This window comes from Pempheris klunzingeri, chromosome 5 (genome assembly GCF_042242105.1).
Source record: "Pempheris klunzingeri isolate RE-2024b chromosome 5, fPemKlu1.hap1, whole genome shotgun sequence".
NCBI classification, from domain to species: domain Eukaryota; kingdom Metazoa; phylum Chordata; class Actinopteri; order Acropomatiformes; family Pempheridae; genus Pempheris; species Pempheris klunzingeri.
In genome coordinates, this window is record NC_092016.1 from 21817993 (window position 1) to 21836696 (window position 18704).

An 18704-nucleotide genomic window follows, 5' to 3' on the forward strand; every position below is an offset into this window, starting at 1 on the left:
ACAAGATATATATACAAGCATCCAGCATGTGTGTGTGTGTGTGTATTTGTGTGTGTGTGTGTGTGTGTGTGTGTGTGTGTGTGTGTGTGTGTGTGTGTGTGTGTGTGTGTGTGTGTGTGAAGGGAAAAGGGGGGGGGCAAGGAGGAGGCCGCAGAGTGGTGACGCAATCACGTGCGTGAATACGTCACCCCAATATGGCGGACGCTCGCAAGATGTGACTAGAGGGAACGAGAGTACAGTGGAGACTGAAATCCCTTCCCTGAGCACTAGAGGCAGGGCACTACTAAGTGTGTAATAGCTACTGTAATTACCGGCCTTAACACTAGGGGCAGGATGCTGCCGGGTGTTGTAACGGCGGTAGTTACGAGCTTAAACACTAGGGGCTGACTGCTAAAAGTGTAATGGTGGCTGTAATTACAAGTCTGAACTCTAGAGTTAGACTGTAATGGCGCCGATCGTGCCTGTAAGGGACGGTATGAACGCGTGTATGTATGTGAATGTAATGTGGGTTAGTAGGAAGAAAGAGGAAAGGAAAGCATTCAACACAAAACACTGAAAATCTGGTTTTTAACCGTCACAGGAGCGCACAATAACCGTATGTCTATCACTCAGCGGCTCGATCAGCAAACTCTGTTTACCGGTGGTGGCGCTGGTCCTTTAACTGATAGACTCCCGTTTACTGACTCTCCACGTGTTGGTTATAAACACAACAAAGTCCCTGCGTGGGCTTACGCACAAAACAACGCAGGAGACAAAACAACAGCAGCAAACACACAGTTGTAACACGGGACACGGCGGTCCGGCACTTTAGCTTATAAGCAAAGGTAGCACACTTAAATCCTATCTGTCTCTGCCCAGACACAATGCCTCTTACTTGAAATCGCTTCGCGAGCGATTAGTGTGTGCAAATCCTGCACGCCTGGCGGGTTTCGGTCCGGCTCGGGTGGCGGCGAGGAAAGGGTCCGTTGCGTCGCTGTGTTAGCGGGGAACGGCGCGCTGGTCCGCGTGTGGCAGCGTGGAGCAGCGGGAGTCGACTTAGAGGGAGAAGAACGTTCGTGATCTTTCCCTGGAGAGGACAGCGTACTGTCTCTCCCTTCCGCAGGTAAAATTGAGGGAAAAGCCGCGGGTTGCTCGGCGTTTCTCCTCAGGATCCTAACAAGTCCGGTGAAGGACACAAAAACGAAACTGAAACCAGAAAAAAACAAAACGGGGCGAAAACAGCCGGTTGCTCGTCCAGCGAGTGTGGGGAAGGCTGTTACCTAGGTTTAAAGGGGAAAGACGTCCAAACAGAAAACACCCCCTGTAGTAACTTTACGTTACAGTGGAAAGGCGGTGTGTCTTAGGTGTTCACTGCTTATAAACGTTTAGTGATGTCATGGCCGTACTGGGAGTTCCTTGTGGATTTGGGGAGTTTTCCCCCAATGAGAACTCCTGGTGTTGGATCCAGGCCACGCCCCCTACCTGAGTTTATTGGAGGCAATGCCGACAAGTTTTGGCGCCCGTTTATTTTATGGCCCTTTGTTCCTTTGTTAGGCTTTTCCAGGTACATGTAGGCCGCTCTTTGTCTGGCCATGCGGCAAGGCCCAACAATGTAAACATACAAGAATTATGACAACTGAGATATTTGGTAGTATTATTTGACCTCTGCTCTCCAGAAACCTCACAAGGATCTTTGCTTCTTACATATCACTGCCAATGACCACATATATTAATACAATGTACATAGTCTGCACATTATCACACAACTTTCTGAGACTCCATTGATGTATGTAAATAGAGATGTGATGTATGTAATGGAAAGAATAATTCAATTAAGTATGTTGCTACTATATATAAAGCTATTATTCTTCCACCACTCATTGTAAACCAGTTCACTTGACCTACATTGTACCTTTGAGACTGCTTTTACTATAAATATGGTAACATTTACCATTCATTACCATCACCTTTCCTTGTACACATTTCTTACATTGGGTACGATAAATATCCAGAAAATGTGGAATGGACATATGGACCAGCATTAAGTCCTGCAGCCTGGTCAGGTGGCACGTGCAAGAGTCTCCTTGTCGTAACGGGAGTACAGCGCTCCCGGATGCCTGATCCAGTAAGCCCTTTTTGTGTTGATCATATGTGTACATTACTGGCTCATTGATCTTCAACAGGGCCACCCACACATCACCTCCTGTGCAGTGGGCATGATAAGCAAAATGGTAGATCCCTGGTACACTACAGGTGAAAATGCCAGTTTGTGGATTGTAGTCCTGGTTGCTGTTGTGCAGGAGTTTGTCAAAGATGACAGGAGAGCCCACAGGAGGGAAGGGATCTGCGAGGTGTTGCCACGGTGACAGCATTTGACGAAACCTCAAGGGCTTCATAACTTTGTATCATCCACGTCTTGGGAATGTTTGGACCAAATTTGAGGTGGCTGTGGCTAACCTGCTGAGAGAGAGACGTCTGAGAATAAAACATGCACTTCCTCCCGCCACTAGGTGGCGCTATGACTATAGTTCTAAATTAGCATGTGCATGTCTTCAGAGCCGGACAGTGATCAAACAGTATACAAGGTCTTATCTTCACCACATTTAGAGTGGAGTTACTGCACTTTTAATTTTGATCGAAATTTGTCGCGTTGCCACGGCAACATGACTCAGTTTTCACTTCGGACCAACATCAACGTCTTGAGGCTTTCCTGACCAAATTTGAAGTGGATCTGGTCAACTGGCTGGCTTGAGACATCATAGTGTAAAACATAGCATTTCCTGTCGCCACCAGGTGGCGCTATGACTGTGAATGAATATTGACATGTAGACGTCTCCAGGGCGGGACTCTTATCAAACATGTCAACTTTGGTGCTGATTGGATCATGTGGAGTCTATTTATTAACAACTTCCTGTTTCATGGCGAGACACTGAAGTTTGACAGGTCACCACGCCCACACCGTTAAAGTTTTGTAGAGACTTTTAATAACTTTTCATCGTTAATACCTTTTCTACCAGCTGACCAAGTTTGAAGTGGATCGCTTCAACCCCCTCGGACTAGTTCGTTCATTTATGACCCCTGTAAATTGTCAAAAATGTTCGGAAAACCCAATATGGCCGACTTCCTGTTGGGTTTAGGTCATCGCTCCCAGAGACTTTTTTGTACATCTTGAAGAGATATATGAACCCACCAAATTTTGTACATGTACATAAAACACAGTTCTGGGGCTTGAACTCAGGGGGCGCTATGGAGCCATTTTGCCACACCCATTTGCAAGACCCATAAAATATGTAATTTTCCACCACGACTGATGCGCGTGTAAAGTTTGTTGTTGTTTAGACCCTCAAACTTGCAATTTATTTTGGATGCATTTCTTTACATTTCAATAGGGCCCTCGCACCGCTTGGTGCTCGGGCCCTAATTACTCGAGGACAACATCTCATTGACAATGCAGTTCTTTTATTTTTGTATAAAATCTATTTGGTAACTGCATATTTATAAACAATCTGATGCATGTATAATGAATATGAATACAACGGTTTGTTATGGCTGAATGCATTCATGACAATGACACAAGTGGCTGAAATCTTATGACAAAAACTGATTTAAAAAAACCTGATCAATCTCACAACACAACAACTTCTGGCCAAACCGTAGTCGGACCATTGGCACTTTTTTGTCTGAAATCAAGCAGGACGTTTGGTTGAGAGCAGAGGGACTAAAAACAACCTCCACCCGTCCAAGTAAAAATATCTGTACTGTTTATCAGTTCACTTAAACAATAAAAGAAGACCTCTGATAAGAAGAAACAAGTGGTTATACAAGACCTAGATAAAAGGAGTATTGACAAAATGGTGAGATTTCTTATTTGCACCAGAAAAACACATCACAAAGCCTCTCAGTTGTGTGAAGGGAATTAAGTTTTCAGCTGATCTGGGCTACATGGATGATGACCACAGGAGGAAACTTTCAGTACTCTCATCATAGACTCTGACGTTATCAATGCTACACGATAAAGTGGGTAACGTTAAAATAAATTATAGCTTTGACGATGCTTCTATACCACATCTATACAAATAATTTATCTTTTTCACAGAAACAGCCTTCACCCTTGCACCTATGAAAGATGCCACAGAGGCCAATAGTTTAATACGTACTATTTTGTAATAAAAGCATAATAAATAAATACATATGTACAAAACATGTTTGAAAAATGTACAGGCACTTGTAAAACAACCTTTTTCTGACACCTCAGCTACTACTAGACAGTATTTTCCGGTACATTTCAGGGTGGAAGGGATAACTCAGTATCTTGAGTCTTCTACTCTACAGTAGTGTCAACATGACAAACAAATCCTCTGCCGTTTTTACTTCACCCGTGCTGAGCGCACCGCAGGCAACAAGATCCCTCAGGACTATTTCTATCTGCTGAACCCAGTTCGTGACGCCTCGTGTAGGATCAGACAACCTGGGTATGAGAAGCTCGAGTGAACTTGTTTACCGGTGACAAAACAAGCGTGGTGTTTACACCAATTGGCCAGTTTCAGAACTCAAGGCCACAGTAAACAACCAGCATCGTATGCGGCAGGCTGACGTCAGTTCAGTTCATCACAACGTGAACAAAAACAGCACACGCTTAAGTTGTACCACTTTTCATTAGCCTCACTCTTAAATATTACTTATGCTTTCTCACTGTCCACACACACACACACACACACACACACACACACACACACACACACACACACACACACACACACACACACACACACACACACACACACACACACACACACACACACACACACACACACACACACACACACACACACACACACACACACACACACACACACACACAGAGCGCCTACTCTCGCATCATTTTCAAATCTTTCCATTTACTGCAGGAATTTTTTTGGTCTTTCGGAAATGGCCACTATGTGCTCAAGTGAGCTTCCATCAGACATCACCATGTTTACATTACATAACACGCCCATCTGGATGTCCTAGATTGTCGTTTGAGAATAGAGTAAAACACGAAGGTTTAGGCAGCAGGGAACTGTGTTCTCAGGGTGGGAGACTAAAACGGGGCACTAACCTGAGACAACTGTCCTGATCAGAAGTAATGCTGGGCAGGATGAGCAGTAGACACTAGACCACTCCTGGTTATCTAGACAGAGGACGTTTGATACGCGATATTTTCCAGTTCCAGTAAACAGCTTCATTCTCAAACCACCACAGTCGATAACCTCACCTCAACAGGTTGCATAACAAAATTCCCATAGGGATGTACAGTAAATTTGTATACAAAATATTTACAGTAAAACTGTTATTAACTAATAGGTGACATTAGATGGGGGAAACACATAAGATGTGTTACATCAGAGTGCAGTTTGATTTTTAAAGAGGTGCTTCACCAATTTTACACAAAAAAGGCCCATTTGGTCGTCACGGTGGGATCTGCTGAGTCTGTGAAAACCGCTGCATACTGTTGTCTGTGGTTCTGTCAAGTCTGAGAAAATAACCCTGCAGATGTCATAGTGATGTCATCAGGGTCATCTTGAGTTAGGCTTGAGATTTCAAATATGTGAAAAGAACTGTTACAAACGGAGGTGATGGAGTTTAAAAGATGATGGCACTTAACATGTAATAATGAATATTATTATGGGAAATCAAGGACGCAGCATTTTAGGGGTTTTTTTTATGTCTCTTGCAAGTCCCCAAACTTTATGGATTTGCAGTATTAAATCACTGGAGTACCCATTTACTTGTGTTTTTCAGTCCAATGGTCCCATTTGTAATTCTATTTTCTGAGCAGAATGAATCTATCCATTCTGCCGTTGTGAAGAAAGACAGGCCTGTCTCTAAGAGATAACCAGTCTCCAGACCGGCCTAGTAATGCTCAAGATGAGTCCGAGCCAATACTTTGTTTGACAACTTGTTTCGCATACTAAACAGACTACACGTGTGGATAGCTCAAGGTAGTGCTAGTAGCTGTGCATCTGAGGTTGATGAGTTTACAGTAAATCTGTTTGTGGTACCTGAGGAAAAAGACAATGGACAGAAAAGATGTCAAAACAGATTGCATTCAGTATAGAGAGTAGCACAGCTGACCTGAGCACACTGTTGGTGTTGTGACTCTTCAGCGGGCAGGTAACGACCCATGCTCTAACACGGAAACAGCACATCATTGGCAGACAATCCCTCTCTTGTGACATTCTCCTGACAGACAAACACTTTTCCAATGCAGAGCTTTCATTAAAGCAAGCATGCAGTACTGAAGCAAGGCATTCTGGGAACAGTAGTGCATTGTCGAGCTCCGCCCATGGAACCTTAATGACTTGATTTCATGTGGCTCCATCACCCCCACATTTTATGCACCCACGTCTCAGCTTTTGAGGTCCTTTTGGTCAAAGATGATTTGACTGGCCAAGTAGATGGCGACGGCACCGAAGATGGCAGAGCAGGCGATATAGGCAGTGACGGACTGTGCGAACTGAACGATCATGCCCATGAAGAGGGTGGGGAAAACCTGAGAGAGGAGGAAGGTGCTGTCAAGGATGGCAAAGTCCAAACCCACACCGCGTTTCTCATACCCCGACTCAGCCTCCTCCTGCTCGCTGCCACCGGAGCTGTGAGATGAGCCGTTCTGTGGAGTGGGGTAGTACTCATAACTGTCCTGGCTGAAGAAGGCCTGCCCGTAGGGAGTCCCCGTTTTGTGGTTCAGTCCACCCTCCTCTTCCACAGGAGTCAAATACACGGAGTCCCGCTTGGCTGCAATACCATTTTTATGCATGCTTTTGGTTTTCCTTTTTGGCATATAGAGCTGAAATGAAACAGGAAAGGGTCGTCTTGTCAGTAATGCAGATTTGGTGGCCACGCCATCCTTGTGCATAAGGGTTATTACATCTTTACTCACCTCTTTCTCCTTGTGGTAGTGGCAGGTGAGAGTGTAGGGCAGGGTCTGCAGTGTGGCGTACGCATAGCCAGTGAGGGCTGCCATTACAGTGATCAAGACCACACTTTTGGACAGGCAGATGACCAGAGCGGAGACTGTGAAGCTCACCATACTGCTCAGGTAGACCCACCGCGAGCCAAAATGGCGAACCAAGCGACTCATGACCAGGGAGAAGAAGGTTGAGGTAGCACACTGCAGGAATAAGCCCAGACTGCCCATACGGATGCCTGAAAGAAAAAAAAAAGTTATTACAACCAGCCAAACCCTGATTAAACTTATAGCCTCTCACACATCCACTGTAGGAGACACAGCTGTAATAATGACTGTCTTGTTACAACATCTGACATCAGCACCAACTCTAATCATTTCCTTCTATGGCCACATTTGGTGAAAGACACAGCATGATCGACCACTCCAAACCCTATTTTAACTTTAAACTGTGATGCATTAAACAGCTCTTTAATTCACCTAGACTCCCGACTGTTTGCTCAAGCCCATAAACACACAGGCACAGATCCGGTTGGGGATTCAGAGCTCTGTGGCACGGACACCCTGTTTAGGGTGACTGACTTGGCTCATCACAGACGGCATTAACCCCAGATAAATCCTTGAAAAGTCTGAGAGGGTGACGCACACAGGCCAATCCTTGTTTACAGAAGCAATGTCAGCCAGCCAGACAACAAAAATTTGGACGGAGGTCTCACCGACTGACCGAGGTGGAATTTGCAGTCACTTTAGTAAAATCAGTTACCATCTAAATGAACATTTATCAGCGACAGGTTTTAATCTCGTGAAGTATCATTTTCTGTAACTGATCAAAAACAATCTCAACCCATAAAAGCAAGATTAAAAAATCAACTGTTTAGTTTCCAAATCAGTGCAAACATAAGAGCGTTTGCAGTTTTCCCTTGACCTCGGCCTTTAGACTTGTCTTCCATCATTTGACACAGAATGCAACAATAATAGCAGTAATATATTTAATACGAGAAACTACGAGATTACAGTCGCTGTTGGAAAACATTTCAATTTTTAATAATGTTCCCCATGTATCCACATATTTAGTTTTTTTTTTTCAGTGCTAATCCATGGAAGCTGGGCTGTTATTTACTTGAGTCTGCATTCAGCCAGATCTCTCAGCGTGCTCTCTGTGAACAGTGCAGGTCAGAAGTTCAGCAGCCGAGCAGAGAATCACTTATGTGAAAGGAATATGTGGATCATATTACTCCTGGAAAGCAAAGCTGCTGAGCCCACTTTATAAACACTACAGAAGCTAATGAGGACCGAAATTCAAGCCCTCAGAGATATGGGGCCGAGCCAGAATGCTACCGATTCTGTACACAGGAGGACTGCTGCAGTATGGGAAAATGACTCTCTGATGACTTTCTGTAGTACAACTACTTTGCATCCCAACCCTTCCCAGTAGGAAAGATGATCACAAAAACAACAGTTCATGAATCTGCAGACAAAGCAGATAACCTTGATGAGGAGGACTATGTGCAAGCCAAATGATAGTGTTTAATAACATCCGCCTTGTTTCAGATTAAACACACAGACTTCAGACTCTGTGCTTTGGACCTCTACCTGACATGAATGAACATGTTCTTTGTGTGCTGACTCCTTGACATTAATTCTTTGAGAGTGTGACATTCCTCGTGGTCCAGCAAGCACAGGGAGGAGAGACAGGAAAGGTAAAAAGTAAACAACAGTGGGGAGGGAGGTAGAGGTGGAGAAAGAGGGAGGAGAAAAGAATGTGGATGGATGAATGAAAATGTCAAACAAATGACTGAGAATGGCGAGAGAGGAACGATGGAGGAGGATTAAAGGAAGGCAGGTGGACAGTAGTAGGAAAGTAGGACAAAAAGAGAATGAGAATAGTTTGCAAAGTACAATTAACTACAGAGAGACGATGGAGAAGAAGGGAGACAAATATGGTGTAAGATGAGAAGTCTGGGTGAAGAGAACAAAAGGAGACCTAACACAGACATGGGGCAAGATGGTCTGTCTCACATCTGTTTACCTCAGCGTCATTCTTCCCCTTTACTGTTCCTTCTCAAAGCTTGTCTGCTAAAATGTACCAAAGAAACAAGACTTCCTTGCATGCTTGACCCTCTTACACCACCGACAGCACTTGGTCAGGCTTCTCTGCCTGTACACTTTATCTAAAAAGGGGATATTAGGGCAGAATCATGCAGCTAAGCATAGCTCTAGAATATGGCCACACAACTGTCTAGCAGAATTAGTGAAAACTCTGATATGCAGAGCAGAAACAGGAAAGGATAAAGACTGCGTGTATGTATTTACAATTTCTTAAGTGTAGGCGTGGAAAGTAATACTTAAAATTCCTTGGATTGGGTTGGCATTGGCTTAAGCACACCCAAAAGATTTGTTACCCGTTCAGAATACACAACATGTTTATCGTCTCATGTAAAGTCTTGCAGCCCGTTAATTCCTGGTCTTTGTTGTATATTGTCCTCCACCCTGACAGAAGCTAAAATGAGGGCAGGGGGAAGGCATGTAGGCATCCAGGAGCATAGGCTCTGTCTGTGTCCTCCACCTGTGCCTGAGGAATGCAAGTGCATCCTGCCCAGCTGTGACAGAGCAGACAGCACAGCCACGATGGACCCAAAGCCAGTTTATGCAGACAGGTGGTGGATGTAAATGCCTCTTTTAGCGTCACTAGTACAATGGAAGTTCTGTTAACACGCTATTGAATAATGAAGATTTTTCTTGGTGATGTCATATTGTAAACAGCGTTGGAGCAAAAACAAACATGAACTTCTGTGGTGAGATTAATGAAGGCACCATCTACACGAACATGTACATCACAGTGAGCTACTCCTACATTAGAAAGATATTGTTGTGAGTAGGGCTGTCATGATACCAGATTTTAACCACATGATTATCATGGCCAAAAGCATTCATGGTAATATTATGGCAATATCTATAGAAATATTGATATAATAATAATGATCATACACTGTGAATTAATGTCCACTGACCATGTCCTTACATATTTTTCAGCTTGGTGGTTTTGTGGTTACGGTCGATCGGCACTTCCCGGAGACTGGGATGTCTACACACCCTGTTTTTTTAAGGAATCCAAATAGCTCCTACACTGGCGAGCTCACTTGTTTCGTGTTAGAGAGTGTAGAGTGTCTCGCTCTCATCTGTCATCTCTTCTAACATGATTTTTGCACAGCAGTAGTAGCTACACACTGTGTTTCTGCGTCAGGGCATCACATCAGGTGTATGTGTGTGCGTAAATGTGTTGGGGAGGAAAGGCAAGGGGATGAAACAGAGATGCTTTAAGAAATGCTGGATTATTTACATCGTATTCTCATATGTGTTTTTTTAACATGATTTCATTGATTAAATATTGTCATGGCATATTCCGACACCCCTTGTTTGAAGACAAGATAAGCTTACATCAATACATAAATCTTCAGTGTACTATACTGTATAAAGAGGAGGTCTGACCTTCATCATATCTTTGCCTGGACGCGCTTCCTGGTAATGCACTGGGCACACCCTCGTACAGGCCTTCCCCCACAAAGTCTGTGTAGAAAAGCATAAAAGACATGACGGCCATCCAGCTGCAGAGCTGAGCCACACACAGCTGCCTCATAACCCGAGGGACGTGGCAGTAGCTCCTGTAGATGGCCGGGGTCATGGACCAGCACGTCCTCAACAGGCACAGCAGGGGTCCGGACTTCAGCAGCCTCAGCTTGCACTTCACCAAGTAGCAGCATGAGCGCGGCACGCCGCACCGGCTGCCCTCGGTCGCACCAGCCCCCGCCTCCAGTAACGATGCAGAACCTGCCATGCCACTATTGCCACATGAGGGCTCCTCAGACACTTTCATGGTGATGAGCACGCTGGAGATGAAGATGAGGATGAGAAGGGAGAAGAGGCACTCGGCCTGGCCTCCCAGGTAAACAGAGAGCAGTCCACGGCTCCAGTCCAGTGCAGGTAGCAAATAGCCCACACAGCCTCCCAAGCTGACCATGAAGGAGAACATGGCAAAGGCTTGGCCGCAGTCCTCCTCGTCCCGATACAGGTCCGACAAAAGAGCCTCCAGTGGTGTGAAGCACACTTGTCCACAAAAGTCAAGGAGCCCCACCCCAAGAATAAGGAAGCCCACCTGGAGCAAAGCAACAACGACATCACAGAAAGTTACATTTTAAACTTGAACAGGCGTGAATCATACAGATGGCTGCACACCAGTTTATTTGTTATCTAGTGTGCATTTTAGGTAGAATTCACCAAAATGACAAAGAATAAAGAGGTATCCTACCTGGAGGGTGCGCCCACCCCAGGCAAGGCGTGCAGCAAGTACATCAGCATGAGGAATGATGACGAGCGCCAAAAGGACTCCCAAAGACAGCAGCCAGATGAAAGGCCGTCGTCTGCCATAACTGCTGTTGCAGTGGTCACTGGCTGAGCCTATGAGAGGGATGAACAGGAGGCCAAGCACTGGGCCAATACCTGTGGACAGAACCAGGGATACACAGAGGAGGTCTGAGACAGCACTAACTAAGCAAAGAATATGAAGAAGAGAAACAGGTAACACCACAAGACAAAGAGATGTACTAGAAAGAGATTCTGCCAACATTAGGTGTGTACAATATTAATTCATAACAGACTGCATAAGACATACAGGGTACACACTCAGTGTGGTTTGAAATCCCACAATCACACATTGCATTTCCACGCATATTTTCCATGCAGATTTTCACAATATCCCATGGCAAAAAGTCAAGTATCTGTAAAATCTCTGTTTAGCTTTGGTGGCTTCCAACAGCTACGATGGTTAAGGGGATGTGGTTTTTTTTTTTCCGCCTGCCTTCTACCAGTCTTATCAAGTACTCTTTGCTGCTGCCCTACCAGGGGCTGAACTGCACGTGTCCCTCTGCCTTCATCACGGACTGCTGGTGATGGTTCCCGCAGATGGTTGTGCTGCCTGAAGGTAACCCACCCTCAGTTTATACTCCACACGTGGTCCGGTCTGGCTAATTAGAACACAGCATGATACACAGCGTGTTCGCATAGACACAATTTCTAAAATGACCCAGATCTTGGGATTAGAATGAAGTTTTCATTCTAGACAAGCACAATTTCATTTTACATTCAATGTTCCCATCAAAAGGCACTTAATGTACGGCCATAATGTGAATCCATGTGTGTCCTCACACACAACACGGGGACCTCATCATTAAAACACTGACCTACAGCACCACTAGAGGACAAAAACTCCACAACAATGAAGCGTGACAGGAATACATAAGTTATCCCAGATTTATTTGAGGTCTTCCTACAGTTTGAGAGGAAACTGATACATACAACATTTACGTTTGGTGTCAGAGCAGTTCTGCAAATCACTTCAAGACGTAAAAAAGACCAAGAGACTGGGCAGGTAAGTGCAGAGATAGACAAGCACAGACAAAGAGACAAAGAGGCAATTTGTGACAGACAGACACGCCGACTGCAGCCCGGCAGTCAGCGCCTTCACCATATTTCTTGTTACTTGCAGCTGTGGAGGTCCATCATAACAATCCTCACCATCTACAGCTGTACGACTTACTGTCTCACATACATTCTCCCCACTCAGTAGCTAATCACTACTCCCTGCAATACACTATATATATCACACACGCACATACGCCTGCTTTCCAGCTTCTGAATACAATGCAGGCTGCTTTCCAGCTCCACTTACAGACACACACACACAAATCAGTGTGGTGTCTAACCCACCCACCACATACAATCGTATCTAATGGAAAAATGTGTGACGTTCCACAATGTGCTCTTTGTTACTTAAATACACATCTAAATATGCTTAAAATAACAAGAATAATGGAGACTTCAGATTCTTCTCCACTGACTGAGAGGAAACTAGAGTAAGAATGTAACAACTGGACGAGGGAGCAGCCAACAAATGGCTTTTAGATAAAAGTAGAAAGCAGCCATCTGAGAACCTGACACTTAGCTTGGGGAAATTAGCTTCAACTCTCCCAAGACACAATATCTATCTTCATTCAAATAACACTCAGGCACTCCATTATAATACAGGCAGATGAGAATTAGGTTGAGTGCCATTTCCAGATTGGCTTACAGTGCAGGCTGTTTGGGTGGAACCGTACAATGAAATCATTTTTCTTCCTATCACCAGCAGCTGTTACAGCAACGGAAGAGTAAAAGTGTGCATTGTTTAATCTTTATACTTGAATAGTTACTTCTGTCATCCACACGGAGCCTTTTGGTTTGGTGTATCTATCATCTGTATAGTAGTCACAAGACAATGTCTCTTAAGAGATGCCTTTAGTGAAGACCATGTGAATGCCATTTGGGCTGACAGGATAATGCAACTATTCACATCACTCACAAGTAAACTCAGTTACAGTGTGCAAATACATACCATATGGGTCATACCAATCGTGTGTATGTACAGTACATACATGATGGACCATTTGAGAAGAAAAAAATGGTAGGAAGAGTTTCAAATAGTTTCAGCAAACTCTCACAGACTATTGTTAGATTAAAAGGTCTGAGGCAACTAAAGCCACAAATACACGAGCTAACTGAATTATACGTGAGCCAGACATAATGGTGTGGTCATCACCTGCAATCTCTAGAGTGTTCGTGGTTTGTTTATCTGCTTTTGCACTGGACAGTGCAGTGCACATGGAGCAAAATTAGCTACTTCTCATGGCTCTTCCCAAAATTCCTGGATATGACGATGCACTTCAATGTAAAAAAAAAAAAAATTATATCAGTAAGATGTTTTGAATCTGGTAATAGAACGTTTCGTTTGTATTAAGACTGAAGTCTGATTCACCTTTACAATATGCTAATTTTCTAGGCTGTAGTTTGTGGTGTTGGATTGAATTATATTGTTAACATCTTCCTCAATTTCCTCACACAACAAACAGCTTACAGTGAAATGACAACCAACATTTGAAATTATTAGATACAATGCCTTTCTTACACGGCCTCATCAAAACCGTATTATGAGCTTCATAGATGGTAGTATAAATAGTATTCATTGCAAAGCTGCATTGTAAGTGGGTGTTATGTGTGGTATCACTGTTTTTTATCAATCAGTCTATTTATATAGCGGCAATTCATAACAGCGTTATCTCAAGACACTTTCCATAAAGAGCAGGTCTAGAGAGACACCCAGCGATTCAGGAATTCAAAATTAAGGATTCAAGAATCAGGTTTACATTGTGTCCACAACAGACATTTGTCACCAAAATGTGCCTTTCATCACTGCTTTCTTACTAACTAGCTTCTGGAAACCAAGTTTATTTTGCAGCAGTTTAAAACTTTAAAGTCAAGCCTGTCAAGTCTCAAGACTGTGAGACTATGCTGGAAAAGATGTCTGTCACGTCTCTGTTTATGTTTCCCTAAGGACAGAACAGAAGACGAGCATTCTGGATTCACACACATGCTGCCTGCCTGATACATTTCTTTTAAACCTTTGTTTTCCAGTTGAATCAACGTTTAACCTCACACAGTTGGATTTTCCTCATCATAGAAATACTTTCAGCCGACAAAAACAATGTTGTGCATTTTCCAGCCGATCCTTCCCTACGCTTTTTAGTGGAACTGATGTGCAACCCTATCTACCAAGGAGCGGTGCCTCTAAAGTGCTGCTACAGAGGAAAGTATTTGGTTGTCTAAACCCTGTCCTAATTTTTCTGCCAGTTCTAGTTCCAGACTGACACTCATTTCTGCATAAAATAGAACAAGACACTACATAACATACTACAGAAAACCACAGGAAAACTGTGATACCCACTTGTATACTATATTGTTTCAATTTTTTATACTTCCTCTACTGTAGCTGTACATATATATATATTTTTTATATCTCCTTGTGTCTGCTGTGACACTGTAAATTTCCCCATTGTGCGACTAATAAAGGAATATCTTATCTTATCTTATCCGGGCTTATAAGATAAATATCAATATAAAGCTAATATGCTTTTAACAAGCATATTAGCTTGCGGAGTAATACAAATATCAATATGTATGTAACAAAAAGAACAAGCACTTCAAATTAGCTTATCTCCCTTGCAAAAACAACAAACTTAATCAAAAAATCCCTACAGATTTCCTTTATGTACCAACATCATGACAATGATTTTAGTATCTTAACTGATAGAAAAGCAAAGAAGATGCATATAATGAAATCCTAGTTGCTCCTTGTTTTATGTTGATGTGAAGTGAAATCCACGAACTGCAATCAGCAAGACTACGTGTTAAGGTTGTCTGGACATTGTAGCTCTTCTTCTGGCGGTATGCCATCCTGCTGCCTTTAAATTAGCACCTGATTACCACCTCAACAAAACAACACGTTGTTTGGTCACTGATTTGTGTAACAGCCTCAATTATGTCTTTATGACCTGAATGGGAAAGAAGATAGGAGCCCTGAGGCATAGTCACGCCTCTGTTCAACACCCCAGCCACCACCACACAAACCTGGCTACTACTGAACAGGTCACACATTTATGGATCAAACTTTACAAAGACATGTGTCTTCACTTCTTATAATGACAATAGAAGATAAAGTTTTCCATTTGTGCTACAGCTTTAATGCAACAACAGCAAACAAAGCATTCAGACTGATTTAAATAAAATCTCATTTCTCGCCAGCCCTGTGACAATACACAAAGTACTGCACAGTAAATAAACAGCATGCACTTGGACAGCACAGTAGAGACAGTTGAACCCTGGCAGTTCAGAGGGTGTGTGCAAGAGCCTTTTATGTTTAATGAATACCTTGTCAGAAAGGGACAGAGAGGGCAAAATGATAGGAGACAATGAATATGCGTGAGAAAGAATGGCACAGAAGCAAAACTTGTCCACTTGTATACACACACACACACACACACATACATTATGAGGTAGAGAGGAGGCCTGGTAACCAGATCCCCCTCTTTCAGTCTTTACCAAGCCCTTACCTAGCACCATGGTCATGTAGCGCTCCTCCACTCCAGCCTCCAGCAGCAGTGGAGGCACGTATGTGATCCCAGCTGCCACACAGATCTCCAGGCCACAGGTCAGGGAGTTCAGCAGGACGAGACGCCACTGGGACCTCCATCCAGGCATATTTACAGGGGCTGGCTCGCCTTTCCTTCCCTCAGGGATGGCCACTACTGGGGGCAGGGGAGGGGGAAGGGACCCGGGCAGGGGTAAGGGGGGGAACGTGGGGAGGCAGATGGTGCCCCAGTGGGACGACAGGACTGTCGGGGAGGGACAGCAGCAAAAACGCGTGGAGGTCTAAGATGACCTGAGGGATTCATCCTCTTCTCAGCATTCTGGATCTGCAGAGCAGGAGGAGAGCAAAGAAAGACTGAGTAACTTTTTAACAGCTAAGGGAAAGAAACACCTCAACATGACATGCAGCTTTGACACAATCTGATACGGTATACAATCTGCTGCTGTTTCACACCAGTAGAAAGAGTGAGTAAGGGTTAAGCCAAGTTGGACAGGCCATTCCCAGGCTGCTACACCTGGATGTCAGTGGCCTCAGGCTGCAAGGGAAACAGCAACGTGACACCTTTCTCACAACAGAGGCTAATCAACAAAGATTCCACCATATTTTTTAGAAACATGGAAATGGCAGTGACAATCACAAGGATGTTACATTGATGTATCCTAAGAGCTCCACACCAACAGCTTTGGGACAGCAGGAACAACAACAGGCAGACAGAGGACATGAGTCAGCTGGAGCGACGTGGCAAACACACCAAACCATTTGCCAAGAGAATGCTTTCTCCCCCTGCTGCTTTGCTCGCCTTTCTTAAAGTCCCAAAATTCAAATGGTAGAGGTCTGAAAGACCTTTAAAAAAGAATTCAGGGTCTAATTTCCCATCTCTCTCTCCTTGTTACACCTCCCTTTCCCTTCTTCATAACAACTCTAGTATTAGTGGGTGGAACTAAAATCCAGCCTTTCCTTGGCTGACCCTGTCATTATCTGTATTATTAAGCTCTGACTGCAGTTTTAGTCACATACGTAAGTCCTCCTACCAGAAATTTTCAGCAGATTACTACCTTTGTTCAGCAGAGTGCACATGAGACAGTCTTAAGGACCCGAGAACAAAGTGTCAATGGAAAGAGACCATAAAAGCAGGAGGTAGAATTAAGGATACATACGAGGGGGGTGATATTACACGGCACGTTTTACCATGCTAGGATTAGAGACAGAAAGCTGCGTTGTGCCAGATGAGGTAAAAGTGAAAAACGCATCAACTGCGTCTTCAATCCACATGACCCTTTGTGTGTCAAGATGAAGAAAACACAGGGGTGAACCACATTAACTGTCTCCTTGTTATTTTGGATACACTATCCTTCACTAAAAAAACTCAACCACACCTTGAAGGATATGCTTACATTTTCCAGTGACAATAGCTGACATTCTCCATTACATTGTTTATTGTCAAGATACCATGTGTTCATCCTATCCCTGTGGTCTCTAAAACCAGTCCAGCATTTTGAGATGTGGCTTTAATTCAAAGACAGAAAACAGCCACTTTAACAAAGTGAGAGAGATCCAAGCTGTGGAGCTTGATGAAGCAGTTCATAAATCAGCCTCTAATCTGTGTCCATTCATGAGCAGACATAAAAAGTAAAACCAAGATTACCGTTGTCGTCATCATCCACCAATGAAGTGTGCTCTCTTATGAAGCAGAGGGAGAAAGCAAGAACAGTCAGAACAGCCGCAAACACAGAAGCAACAAGGTGCTATATTTGCATTTGGTGTGACATTTCTCTGCCAGTGCTGCCCATCTGTTCTCTCCCAGCAAACAAAATGGATGTCATCATCTCCCACAAGACTTTGTTAATCACAGAAATGTGCTCAGCTCAGTAAGTGAGCTTATCAGATTCATACAGCAGTTCAGGGAACTGTACCTTGTATGGGAAAAAAAATGTGTTCTAAACAAGCTGACAAAGAGGCAAAACAGTGTTTTCTCAAGAGCAGCTTGGGATGTCATTTCTGTCGTCAGTTCAGGAGTTTCATGTCCTTAAATGCATCTGGAATTCCAGATTCACAGTGTCCTAAAATCTCTTGTGCCTTTCAGATGTTTGTTATCAAAAATGTTAACTAAAAGTCATCAATGATGCTATCAGAGTCCCTTACAGCATTCATACATTCCCAGCCCCGCCATTATGAGTCTTTTGATATACAGGCTCTTTGAGAATCTGAAGGACAAAGCGACAGTGTTAGCAGGCTGGACCTAGCAGGGGCCTGGGACACTCAGAGAGAGGACCATTTCACACCCGTCACATCTCATTCCCACCCAGCCTGGGCACACTGAAAGGCACCCATCAGGGGAGCAGCATTTGCCCCTACGGCCTGTCTGGCCACTACAACCCCCTACCAACATATTCTGTGTGTGTGTGTGTGTGTATGTACAATCCCCCTCCCTCTCCTCTGCATTTCTTCCTTATCCTTCCTCAACCCCTGAGGTCAGCTTCGTCTCTGACCTGCATTCTAAGAGGACCCTTTTTGACATATCTGCCCACGACTGGTTATGCCTTTGTGGTTCTGAATCTCAGTGTGAATGCTTTTTACTGCAACCACAGCTGACTCTCTGTCAGACGTTCTCACTGGAAACAGAAGGGCCCCCAGTGGCAAGAGTGGAGAAATCTGATTTGTCCACCCGAGCAGCCGCGGCTTGCCTGGACGCCTGCCCAAAAGCAAGTCAGATTCCAGGGTTTTGTAAATTGAATGGTTGCTTAAGTCTTGACCCGAGTGGCG

The 18704-nt window shown here is 44.0% G+C and overlaps 1 protein-coding gene across 1 annotated transcript in view; it reads right to left on the bottom strand.

The window, feature by feature from the left end:
* Nucleotides 1-4843: 4843 nt before the first annotated feature.
* Nucleotides 4844-18704, bottom strand: part of LOC139201410 (solute carrier family 45 member 3) — a 28008-nt gene continuing 14147 nt past the window's right edge. Inside the window, exons 2-6 of the mRNA XM_070830715.1 lie at nucleotides 15904-16266; nucleotides 11232-11422; nucleotides 10415-11078; nucleotides 6899-7164; nucleotides 4844-6805 (exon numbers count right to left, since the gene is read on the bottom strand). Of these exons, the coding sequence (XP_070686816.1) occupies nucleotides 6368-6805; nucleotides 6899-7164; nucleotides 10415-11078; nucleotides 11232-11422; nucleotides 15904-16051 (1707 nt within the window). The 5' untranslated portion in view covers nucleotides 16052-16266 and the 3' untranslated portion in view covers nucleotides 4844-6367. The remainder of the gene's footprint in view (nucleotides 6806-6898; nucleotides 7165-10414; nucleotides 11079-11231; nucleotides 11423-15903; nucleotides 16267-18704) is intronic.